The 10,740-nt window shown below is 36.5% G+C and overlaps 5 protein-coding genes across 8 annotated transcripts; 3 read left to right on the top strand and 2 right to left on the bottom strand.

Moving 5' to 3' along the window:
* Positions 1-6: 6 nt before the first annotated feature.
* Positions 7-2,748, top strand: LOC129578271 (ubiquitin carboxyl-terminal hydrolase puf-like). The gene is made up of 4 exons (XM_055466567.1): positions 7-935; positions 1,065-1,188; positions 1,274-1,484; positions 1,596-2,748. The coding sequence occupies exons 1-4, from the start codon at positions 25-27 to the stop codon at positions 2,225-2,227; spliced, it is 1,878 nt and encodes a 625-aa protein (XP_055322542.1). The 5' UTR covers positions 7-24; the 3' UTR covers positions 2,228-2,748.
* A 557-nt stretch (positions 2,749-3,305) lies between these two features.
* LOC129578274 (presenilin homolog) lies at positions 3,306-6,333 on the bottom strand. 4 transcript variants are annotated; one of them, XM_055466569.1, is made up of 9 exons: positions 5,947-6,333; positions 5,613-5,869; positions 5,333-5,542; positions 5,000-5,220; positions 4,830-4,928; positions 4,545-4,715; positions 4,240-4,407; positions 4,025-4,137; positions 3,306-3,932 (listed from the first exon to the last, which is right to left on the bottom strand). In XM_055466569.1, exons 1-9 carry the CDS (start codon positions 6,091-6,093, stop codon positions 3,777-3,779), a joined length of 1,542 nt encoding a protein of 513 aa, XP_055322544.1. In that variant the 5' UTR covers positions 6,094-6,333; the 3' UTR covers positions 3,306-3,776. The 4 variants fall into 4 exon arrangements, with proteins under 4 accessions (XP_055322544.1, XP_055322545.1, XP_055322546.1 ...); XM_055466570.1 differs by having other exon boundaries at positions 4,240-4,404; XM_055466571.1 differs by having other exon boundaries at positions 4,590-4,715.
* Positions 6,334-6,453: 120 nt separating this feature from the next.
* LOC129578275 (spindle assembly abnormal protein 6 homolog) lies at positions 6,454-8,200 on the bottom strand. Its single transcript, XM_055466574.1, has one exon. The coding sequence runs from the start codon at positions 8,005-8,007 to the stop codon at positions 6,556-6,558; it is 1,452 nt and encodes a 483-aa protein (XP_055322549.1). The 5' UTR covers positions 8,008-8,200; the 3' UTR covers positions 6,454-6,555.
* Positions 8,183-9,250, top strand: LOC129578279 (39S ribosomal protein L40, mitochondrial). Its single transcript, XM_055466584.1, has 4 exons — positions 8,183-8,356; positions 8,427-8,678; positions 8,765-9,038; positions 9,127-9,250. The coding sequence occupies exons 1-4, from the start codon at positions 8,331-8,333 to the stop codon at positions 9,163-9,165; spliced, it is 591 nt and encodes a 196-aa protein (XP_055322559.1). The 5' UTR covers positions 8,183-8,330; the 3' UTR covers positions 9,166-9,250.
* A 410-nt stretch (positions 9,251-9,660) lies between these two features.
* LOC129578280 (uncharacterized) lies at positions 9,661-10,621 on the top strand. Its single transcript, XM_055466585.1, has 2 exons — positions 9,661-9,818; positions 9,980-10,621. The coding sequence occupies exons 1-2, from the start codon at positions 9,742-9,744 to the stop codon at positions 10,470-10,472; spliced, it is 570 nt and encodes a 189-aa protein (XP_055322560.1). The 5' UTR covers positions 9,661-9,741; the 3' UTR covers positions 10,473-10,621.
* Positions 10,622-10,740: the final 119 nt, after the last annotated feature.

Genomic DNA, 10,740 nt, shown 5'->3' with positions numbered 1-10,740 from the left:
GCCGTTGACGAGCTATTCTCATTGATGAATCTATTTGCCGCTCGACATGCAGACGATACAGAAGCTGAACAACGCGAAATCGCGACATTCCGCCGCACCACATTGTCTGCCTATTTAACTGGCATCGATGCTCGCGTTTCGTGGGGCACACTGATAGCAGCGCTACGAATTTTGGTTGATAATGACGACGATCGATTGTTTGTTGTGTACAATGGTGGAATAGCGATGTGCTTCGAAGCATTGATAACTCTACATTCCATGTATCATGAGGCAACGGCGTGTCATGTGTCGGGCGATTTACAAGAGTTGTTAACGGAATTGGCATTGCTTGTGAAAGCATTGCGAATAAATGCACGCGAACAAAAGAAACGGCCACCAGCCAGTGCACTGAAACATCTGCCGGACGCTGTGCGACGACTGGCCACTCTACTTAATACGCACAATCCACCGCAGATGCGTAGTTTGGCTCTTGATGTTCTCACAGAATTGGTACGAAATCCAAATCTCGAAGTCATTGGCATTTTGTGTCCACTGCTGCTGTCATGTCACATGCAAGCTCAAGATTCACCGAATATTATCGGCCCGATTGGACCATATTTTCCACGGCGTAGCAGTGCCAAAGCACAATACAATAATATCGTAAAGAATCATCCGCGACCACCACGTTCAATGAGCTCCATGGTTCAAATGAGCGTTCCACAATCACAAATCATTCAACGTGGCGTTGACAAGGAGTTTGATGCCGGTTTGGACGTATTCTATCGCCCGTACCACGATTTCTTGGACGTTATGATGCGAATGGCTGTCAATATGAACACACTCAACGAATCGCTTGTTAATCTTCACTGTTTGGCTGGTATTGAAGGTGCTGCAATGCATTTCAATCTATTCCCCAGATTTTGGGTCGGCATTCACAACAACAAAACCACGCACAAGTACGTATTCAAGTGGATTTTGGGAAAAATACTTTAATCACGATCCAATATTTATTTACAATAAATTTAAATATTGATTCAATTAATTATCGAATAATTGACAAAACGATTTTCATTTCTTTTCTGCAGATGGATCGAATTGCTGCTATCAAACTCAAATCTTATCGATTACATTTATGCAATTCTCCGTGAAAAGCGAGTTTCGCTCAATGATCCAATCATATTGACATTCATTGAATTATACTTTCCAAAGGTATGGCTCCCTATTGTGAAAACAAAAATTTAACTCAGTTTTTTTGGAACGCTACTAATTTATTCGAATGTGAATTTGGTTACAGGTCTCGCTTTTACATATCGATCGTATGATTGAATCCATATGCCAAACGTTACTTACGAAAGAAAACTATGAGGAAATCTGCGGCGATTTGCTGGCATTGTGCGCGATAACTCAAAGAGGTGTTCGAATACCCACATTTACATTGCGTGAAATGAAACGTTGCTTGCAGACTTTTTATTCACGGTTCAAAGACAAACATTCACCTCTGGAAGGTATGTTGAAATGGAAATGTTTATTTTGAAATTTTGATTGAAAATCAATTATGAAATCACTTATTTTGCGTCAAAAAACCTAAACATTTTACCAATTTGTATGTCCAATAGATGAAGATTCAACTCCACCACCAATGAAAAAGCAGCGTAAATCGTCGTCGTCGGACAGTGATTTTTACGAAACTCAGTCGACAAACAAGACAAACGAGAGCAACAAAAAGGATGAACAAAGCGCATCAACGTCGCTAACAACATCGACACCGAAATCCGATGAAAAAGACACATCATTGAAATCCGAATGCACTGACATTGACGATCAGCCGCAGGACGATGAAATGAATGGTAAAAAGAGTGTGATTGAACCGCGACCACCGAAACCAAATCTATCCACATCACCCACCAGCTTATCGAATTCATCGTCGGTATCGACGGGATCATCGCCCGAATCACATTCATTGCCAATAAACACATCCACCGAAAATGATCAGAGCCTAGAGAAGGACATCGAACGCAAATTGCTAAGAAAAATCGAGTATCACTTAATGGATATTTTCCAGCATTTGGAAGAAAATGAAACGGCTGAATCGGAATCTGGTTCAAGTCGCTACACTCAACCGAAAAATAATTGTACCAGCGACACAAGTAACACCAGCGATAACATTACACCAACTAGTCACAAAATATCGTCAACAACCTCTGTTGCTGATGACGAAATCGTCAATGAACCAGGCCCATCACAATAGCACCGTCTTCAACGGCAACAACATCATAACAAATCCGAATCTGAATTCGATTTCCCGTGTAATCCATTAGAATGGTTAAGCACATACATACACAACAGAAACAATATAGAGAACAGCATTTTTTTCCCGCTTTGAATTCATCAGACACATGAATTCACTCAAAAAAAAAAAAAAAAACCGACTAAGACATGAAAATCATAAGTAAACTGAGAGAGTAATATAATTAAATATAGAAAATGAAATGTGACAAACGAAGGAAAAAAACAGACGGACAGACAGACATACAGAAAATAAGCGGTAAAAGGAATTGTCATTGAAAAAACAAACCAACAACATAAACATAAGAATAAAAAAAAACTTTGTTCATTGTTTCTCTTTTAAAACACAAAATGTTGATTATTGTCAAAAAAAAAAGTATATCTATCGATATTATTTATTTTTCTTTGAAAATGCAAATTATATTTTCTTTTGATTGATTAATGCGAAAATAAAATTATAAACTTGAATAAGGATCTAATAAATGTTTATTCTTTCGAATTTTAAATAAAAAAAAATTGGTCGTAATTATTAAATATGCTGTGGAATTTGGACGACTGGATCAGGACGACTTGAATCGTACATATAGACGTCAATTTTTATACATTTGTAACAAAAGCTTCCTTATCCCAAATATGTCGGCAAATTTGAATCTTTTTGGGATGATAATCTGCATGGCTTGAACTATCGAATTTCAACAAATACCGAAGATGACATGAAAAAGTGAGATTTGGTTTATTTTTGTTGCAATTCAGAAGAAAAGTCAGAATCTTGTAGGTACATTCCTTTGTTAGTACTTTCACATAGTGTCTCACCTGGCATTTGCATATATGGTAAATATTCTTCCTGTGCTTCCATTTCATGGCATTCTCAGCAAAAAGATTGAGAGCGTTTTTATTCAGTTCATAATATTTGCGTTAAAATAATCATCAAAATTAAAAATTAAATTCATCGTCTGCGATTAGCTACAAAATTTCATCTTACAAAGAATGACTTGAATCGTTCAAATTTGCAAAAGAAAAAAAATTAAAAACACTTTCGCTGCTGTCGATATTATTTATTTTCCTTTGAAAATACAATTTAAATATTCTTCTGTTTGATTAATGCGGAAATAAAATTAAATTTTGAATGTTTTTTTCGAATTTTAAATAAAATCAGTCATGCGTCCATTTGGAAAACATTGGACTTGGACGTCATACCGAAATTAGTTACATTTGTGGCGACCGACTGGCGCACCTAATTTTTTTTTTTTGTAAATAAAAAAACGATTAATAATGTTTACAGTGTGAGATAAACCGATTTGAGCCGTTTTTCAATTCGGTCATTTCTGTTGTCGCTTTAAAATTTAGTAATTTTTTTTTTTTTAATGACGGGGAAAAAATTCAGAGCATATTTGTTGTTGTTTTATTTTGAAATGTAAATAGCCTAAATTAATTTATTATTGATAACTCGCTTAAATTTAAATGTTTAAAAAAAGACAGGTTCATCGCTCAGAATCGTATTAAAATTGACGTTAAATAAACGCTTGCTGGGCGGACAGATGATCAGCAAACGGTTTGACCAATGCACTTGTGGCGAAACAGAATAATAATCCGAAAAATATTGATATGGGCAAAGCGGGTAACGCCTTCCGGCAAATGGCCAGCAATAATAATGTCAAACATAAACCCTGTTGATGGAAATAGATCACATAAATTTAATTAGTCATTATTTTTTTTCTTTTAAAAATTCCATTTATATTCACCAATGGTGTGAACTTACAATCAAAATTGCAACGAAGCATGCAATGGTTGTGTTCCAGTCACCATAGCTCGATGCTTTGCCAACAAGAACCGAATAGAAAATGAAATCACCCAATCCAAGTTTGATACCGCCTATCGAACAAAATAAGTAGATATAGAAAAATTTAAGACAAGGAAAGACATAGGAATAGAAATTATGCGCAAAAAATGGATTTTGTTCTAAGCAACACATACGTTCTTCAGCTTCCATTTCTTGTTGAGGTGGCGGCTGTTGTGGTGCTGTCACTGTGCGGTATTCAGTTGGCCGATTTGGATTGCTAGCAATGTTAGCTTGTACCTCCACTTGACGTTGTCGTGACCGTTCTTCATTTGTCGAAGACCACTCTTCAGAGAACCCAGCTTCTGACGCGAAAATAAAATATTATTAACAATTTTGAAATCTACCGATTCCCCTGACGATTTTAATGTGTGTGCAATGTGCATGGCCATGTAATTTGCTTATTAAATGTGTGTGTCTTTTGGGTTTTGGTTTTGCTTACTAATCGTTCCATTCTCTTTAAACGTGACCATTTGAAAATCCGTACCTTCTGCCGTTGGTGATGCCGTTGGTGATGCTGTTGGCTCAGCTTGACGCCGTCTACTGACATTTCTCTCACCAGTTTCCGCATCCGTCGATTCAGTCGTGGTCATAATCGAATAAGCAACAGTAGCTAATGGGAGAATATCATTTTAATTAAAGTGTTTCTTTGGCAGAAAAATATTCTCATTTTGAATATATCAATATTTTGTTGCAGAATATTAAAAGAACATTTTTGTAAACTTACAAGAATAAATCAATGCTGGAAAGATTTGCTCGTTACGTTCTTGTGCTGTTTCAACAAGCACACGCAATGGACCCTTCGGCGACAGAACAGCAATCAAATCTAAGTCGAACAAAAATGAAATCCATAAACATTTGTTTTAAATTTAAGAAGAAAATGGAAGAAAAACTGACCCCAGATAGAAATCACAGCCAAAACAACCCATGTCGTTACTTCGGGTAGATATTTAATGAATACCAATGCCATCAGTGCGGCTACGAATATCAAATAAGCCTGTTGCAGTCGCAATGGGCCTTGCCAATGGATCGACATCATTCCACAAACTCCAAAGTTCCACATGATCATCAGTGCCGTAATGTAATCCATTGGAATATTGTAGGCTCTCAAGAGTTCTCTGTGCGAATGATGAAAACAAATATTAAAATATAGCACAATCAAATCAATTAAAAATCGATAAATTCCAAACAAAAATCAAAATTCTTCATCATTCATAGGCAATATCTTACTCTAGATACAGGTAGCTAAAAATGAATAGCAGCAAAAAGGATGAGAGCATGAGCCATCCGTGAATAATTTTGTAGCATCGTTTCTTGTATAAAAATATCAGCAGAATGGTCATAAGAACGATGAATGTCATTAGGATCAGTGAGTTGGCGAGCGCATCCCAAATCTTCATACCAGTGTCTGACGACAGTTCATGGAACGGTGTGTAGATTCTAAAAATATACAGAAAAACGCATTCATTAAACATGCATCGCATCAAACAACGACAATTGATTCACTTACAGATACACATCTTTTGTGGAGTAAAAATTCACGGAGTTGATGGTTGCAACAACGACCAGCATACACAATGAAACCGGTGCAAAAAGTTTGATCACATGTTGAGCGCCGTATTTAAGGCCTTCTTCTTCCTCATCGCCTGGTTCTGCATGACTTGGACCACCCGGATGACGATCGCCACTACTTCCGCTGGGCCGCCCACTACGTATAACTACCTCTTCGTTATCATTAACAATGTTTGGCTGCCTTTCATCCATTCCCTATTCGTGAAAACAAACACAAGTTTAGTTCACAGTATCATCATTGGTTTTTTTTTTCATATCTATTTTGTACTTACGCCATATGTTGTTTCTGGTTGACGTCTGCTAGTTGATTTAGTGTTTTTGCGAGTATTCTTATCACTCGAACCGCCTTCATCTGAAGCCGTATTATTTCGATCGCTATGAGTTCTTGACACATATGATTCTCCAACGATGGCGTCCATTAAACTATCCTGTTATTTATATCTAAATTTGAAGCGAAAACTAAATTGTAATAAATACAGAATGTACAACTATCCTGTTGGAATGATTTTATTCGCTATGCAGTGAATTAGTGCTTAACACAAGCTATCAAGTGTAGTTGCACTTCTTTTTTTTCTGCTGATTTTCCAAATGTCTATAAGTCATCGAGTAGTTTACTCACAATGGGGAAAAATATATACGACAAATGTCATACGTAACAACAAACACTTTACGTAAAGTCCTACCTACGTACAATCGAATACTTACGAATTCGAAATTCGAACAAGCCAACAACGGACTGCTTGGATTGAATACTACCAATGGAAATAACTCTCTTATTGTTTTTTTTTTTCGATATAAAAATAATTTTATTTATACTTTGAATGAACGAATCGTGCGAATATTTACATTTCAAATGAAATAAAAATCTAAGAATTTATGCTTTAGTAGCCATAGCCAAATGCATTGTTGATGTTGTTTTGTGACTGCTTTGGCTGTGAAACGGTACACAGTTTGTCGTATAGGTCATCGATGCGATCTCTGTATTTGCTTTCAATCAAATTAGTCTTGTCTCGAATGGCTTGGATGCGATTTTCCGTGTCTTTGCTTAGCTCCGTATTTTTTTTTAACGCCTCATCAATTTTCCCAATGACATTGCCCATGTTTTCTTTCCCTTTGTTTGCATCTCGAAGCAATTGTTCCTGTTTCAATGCCACTTCGGTGCGTAGTTCAACTTTCTTTCGCAGAATATCAATCTCAGCCGCCTGCTTGCGAATGATTGAGTTTGCATTGCAAATATCTTCGGTGGCCATTTTCAAGCCATCCTTTTTGATCTGGCATATGTTTCGCTCTGCCTCCAGTTCAGCCAGCAATTCTTGCTTTTGTTTCTTGTATATCATCATTTTTTGTTCGAGATCGTTGATTTGCTTCCGTAAATCCGCTACCGCTTTATCATTTTTTTGTACCGTATTCTGTTGGTTCATCCGTTCTCCGTTCATTTGCTCGAGCTGTTGATTGAGATTCGCTATTTGGTTCAATGCTTTTTTGCCATCGTTGCGCAGTTTGGCCGATTGTTTTTGTTCGTTCTGCAGTTGTTCGGTCAGCGTGTAGTTTTCCTTCATCAACGATTCGACACGTGCCTTGAATGCGGATATTTGCTTCTCAAACTCTTGTGATTGGTAATTTTTTCCATCGTTAAGCTCTTTGATTTCGATTTCGAGTCGAGTCAATTGTTCCTTACATCGTTCTTTCAACACCCGCTCTTGTTCAATCCAATTATGCTTTTGCCCATTGATCACACCGTTCAGCAGGCCAATTTGTTCATCCTTTTGAGCCAGCTCCAATTGAAGATTGTTATTTTTCTGCATCAGTATTCGGTTTTCTTCTTGCGAATAGGCGCACGTTTGATTAATATGGAACAAAATGACTTCGTATGGTGCCGATTCGATTGGTAGGCTGATGTGCTCGAGATTCTTCAATGTTCCCTTCTCGTAGAATTGCAATCGGTATTTTTGCTGTTTGTTCGGTTCAAAGCCATTGTTCACCATCGTTAGCAACATATTCATCTGCTTCTGGCGGCACTTTTCGACCATTTCCGTGATGTGATTCACAAACGCCTCAAATGTTACGTACAACGATTGCTCCACTTTGAAATGCTCAAATTTCGAATTATCGATCGTACAAATGAATACGGCCGTATTATCACGCACGCTGCTCAGTCGGATCTGGATTAGATTCATTGTTTTATGCTTTTCAATGCAGAAATTGTAGTCTTCATACGAGTTGGCGTTCATTTTATCCGTTGCTAATACCATTTCAATCGGCAAACTGTCACATTTATACACCAAATACTTGGATGCTTTCATTTTTGGATCAATGAAAAATCGGTAATCCATTTTTCGTCAAATTACTTTTTCGCGCGTTGTTGTTTTTTTTTTTGTTTATTTCGATTTTTACACAGTCTACTGAAATGTACGCACTTGCTCAAGCGTTAGCAGTCGTTTGTTGACCGTGTTGTTACAACTTCTATGTTTGAAATATGAAGACAGTCGAAATGTCACAATTCGAAATGTCAAATGTGTCGTCGTACCTGCATTTATAGGTTGTGGCATAAGTAGTTTTGTATTTTGGATATGCCCAACCAAAAAAAAAAAAAATAATTTAAAATAGTTAACTGATTTTGAAAAATATATCAATTGTTATTTTCAGAATTTAAACAATGTCCTTGATTGCTGCATTTTCCAAGTAAATTCAATTAGCTAATCATTTTTTGCGAATCAAATTTGTTATTGTGAAATTTTAATTTTTCCTTAAGGTTATGTGTTAGCAATGCTATCAAAGGCATACAAAGATGTTCACAACAACAGTTCCACATGACACCAGTGGTATGCGGTGAACCAATGAAGAAGAAAAAACGTCTTGATCCGGCCATCGTCAAGGCTCGTCTCGACAGAAGGAAGAAAAAAATCGAGAAGCAAATCCGTCGTCTGCAAAAAAATAGTCGACAATTGAAACCGATCGAAGAAATTGAGAAGCCTAAAGAATTGCACAAAATAGAAGATCAAATGTAAATATCATATTAAATTTAATTTTGTTTATTTTGCCACTTTGAATGAACAATTCAATAACATTTTCTTTCTGTCTAAATTTCAGTGCTCGTAAGCGTCCACCAGTTCAATTGAGCGACGAGCAAAAGGAATCTAGAGCTTTGCTGCAGAAAGATTGGACTCGCTTCCAACGCCAACAAAAGCTGGAGCTGCATCAAATTTGCAGGAATATTCTACAAAGTCAAAACAAGGCACTAGAAGAACTTCGGCTCGAATCGGAGGAATTGTATCAAGCAGCCATTCAACCGGATGAAAATTTGTTAACTCTCAATATAAAAGGACCTGCAAATACACCACCAATTAAAAACTACGATTCACCAGCTGAGTATCGTTCCACGCGCAAATTTCTTTCTACTTTTCTTTACTTTAACAATTTACTAATTGATTTGTGTGCTCTTTTCTTCGCAGGATGGAGACTACAAAGACGTTACCAGAAAGTGGGAGTGAACAATTTTTATTGATATTTTATGTAGAAAGAAAAAAAATGCAAAGGAAGTAATTAAATATAAATCGATAGATGAAATGAGAAAAACGGCGTTTATTTTTAATCAATCGAAACATGTGAATTTTTTTTTCTGAACTGAATATGCAAAACTGACGTCTACACTCTAACCGAACGCGTACGACCAAAGTCATGGAAGCAAAAAAAAAAATGAAAACCTCAAATCTGTCAATTCATATTTTGGTATCCCGCACTTGAAATCGCCAACTGAATAAATTAATTCTGCTTGATTGAATTTCTTCGCGAATCCAAACCATAGCATCACCACCGACTTGGTAACAACAGGCTCTTGCTTTTTGTTGTCTGATTTTTCTGAGGGGGTTGAAAAATCGCATAATTAAGTATTCTAAGGAGTTATAAAAAAAAAGGAGAATAGAATGGTGGAGTGCAAATGAAATAAATGACCATGAAATCACAGCGTATAAAAGGCTGTCGCTCGATTCAGTTCGACCACAGTTTAGAGCCATCGGTTCATTAGGATATTTGAAATTTTTGCGATTTCTCTAGCAACCAAAATCATCATGATTTCTTCATCAAAATATTTAATTTTTTCCATATTTTTCGTCTGTATTTTCAACGGTGCATTGTGTAGGTTCGGGTAAGTGACGATTAATTTGACCATTTTAATTTTTAAAATTGATATTATTATTTTGAAATTAATTTCAATAATTGAATCGAAAGCGATTAAATAAACGAAAATGAAGAAATAAACGAAAAAATTATTGAAATAAATTTTGATGAATTTGTTTTTGATTTCAGAAATACCTATTTACACATGCAATGTTCAAAATTCGTTGAGCCAATAAATCCGAAGCTCGAGTGTAAATACGGCTACGAAAGGAACATTTGCAATAAGACGAGTTGTTTGAAAGGTCCGGACGAGGTGTGCCAAGAGGAATGGGGCACGATTAGTGAACGCTGTGCTGGTACAATGATGTGCTGCGGTATCTGTGTTGGATGCCATGATAATAAATGTTCAAGTCTAGTGTGCGATAGCAATTTGATTGCTGCAAAACGTACACCATCCAAACCATTGTGGATTACGGACTATTATCAACAGCGAATGAGTGAGAAACGGCGATTGCAGCAAATTCAGCAGCAGCAGCAACAACAACAACAACAAGAAGAGGAACGTCAACGAATGCAGTTGATGGCATCACCAAGAGATTTTCTCAACTTGAAAAGTTCGGTTGACCGTTATCCATACTACCCATTTACAAATAATTTTGAATACTCAAACAACGATGACTAGAATATGTAGCAGAGCAACGTCTGTGCTTTTTTTTTCAATACCTCAATGTGATCTCATACTTACATTTTAAACCAAACTTTTTAAAATATATCCCAACAACATTTTGTAATCTCTAAATACGAATTATCATTGAAGTTCAGTGTTTCAAGATAGATATTTACCTCTTTTAGCTGTTCGCTTCAGAAAAAAAAAACCAATGTCATTTTTTTAGTCGAAATAAATGCAAGATAAAGTTTCCATGTTGTGTTTCAAAGTCAACCGAATCACT

The sequence above is a fragment of the Sitodiplosis mosellana genome, unplaced genomic scaffold (genome assembly GCF_009176505.1).
Source record: "Sitodiplosis mosellana isolate CC-2019 unplaced genomic scaffold, AAFC_SMos_1.0 Smas_scaffold_6226, whole genome shotgun sequence".
Classification (NCBI taxonomy): domain Eukaryota; kingdom Metazoa; phylum Arthropoda; class Insecta; order Diptera; family Cecidomyiidae; genus Sitodiplosis; species Sitodiplosis mosellana.
The sequence above is the reverse complement of the archived record's forward strand: the minus strand, read 5'-3'. Positions and strand labels throughout refer to the sequence as shown.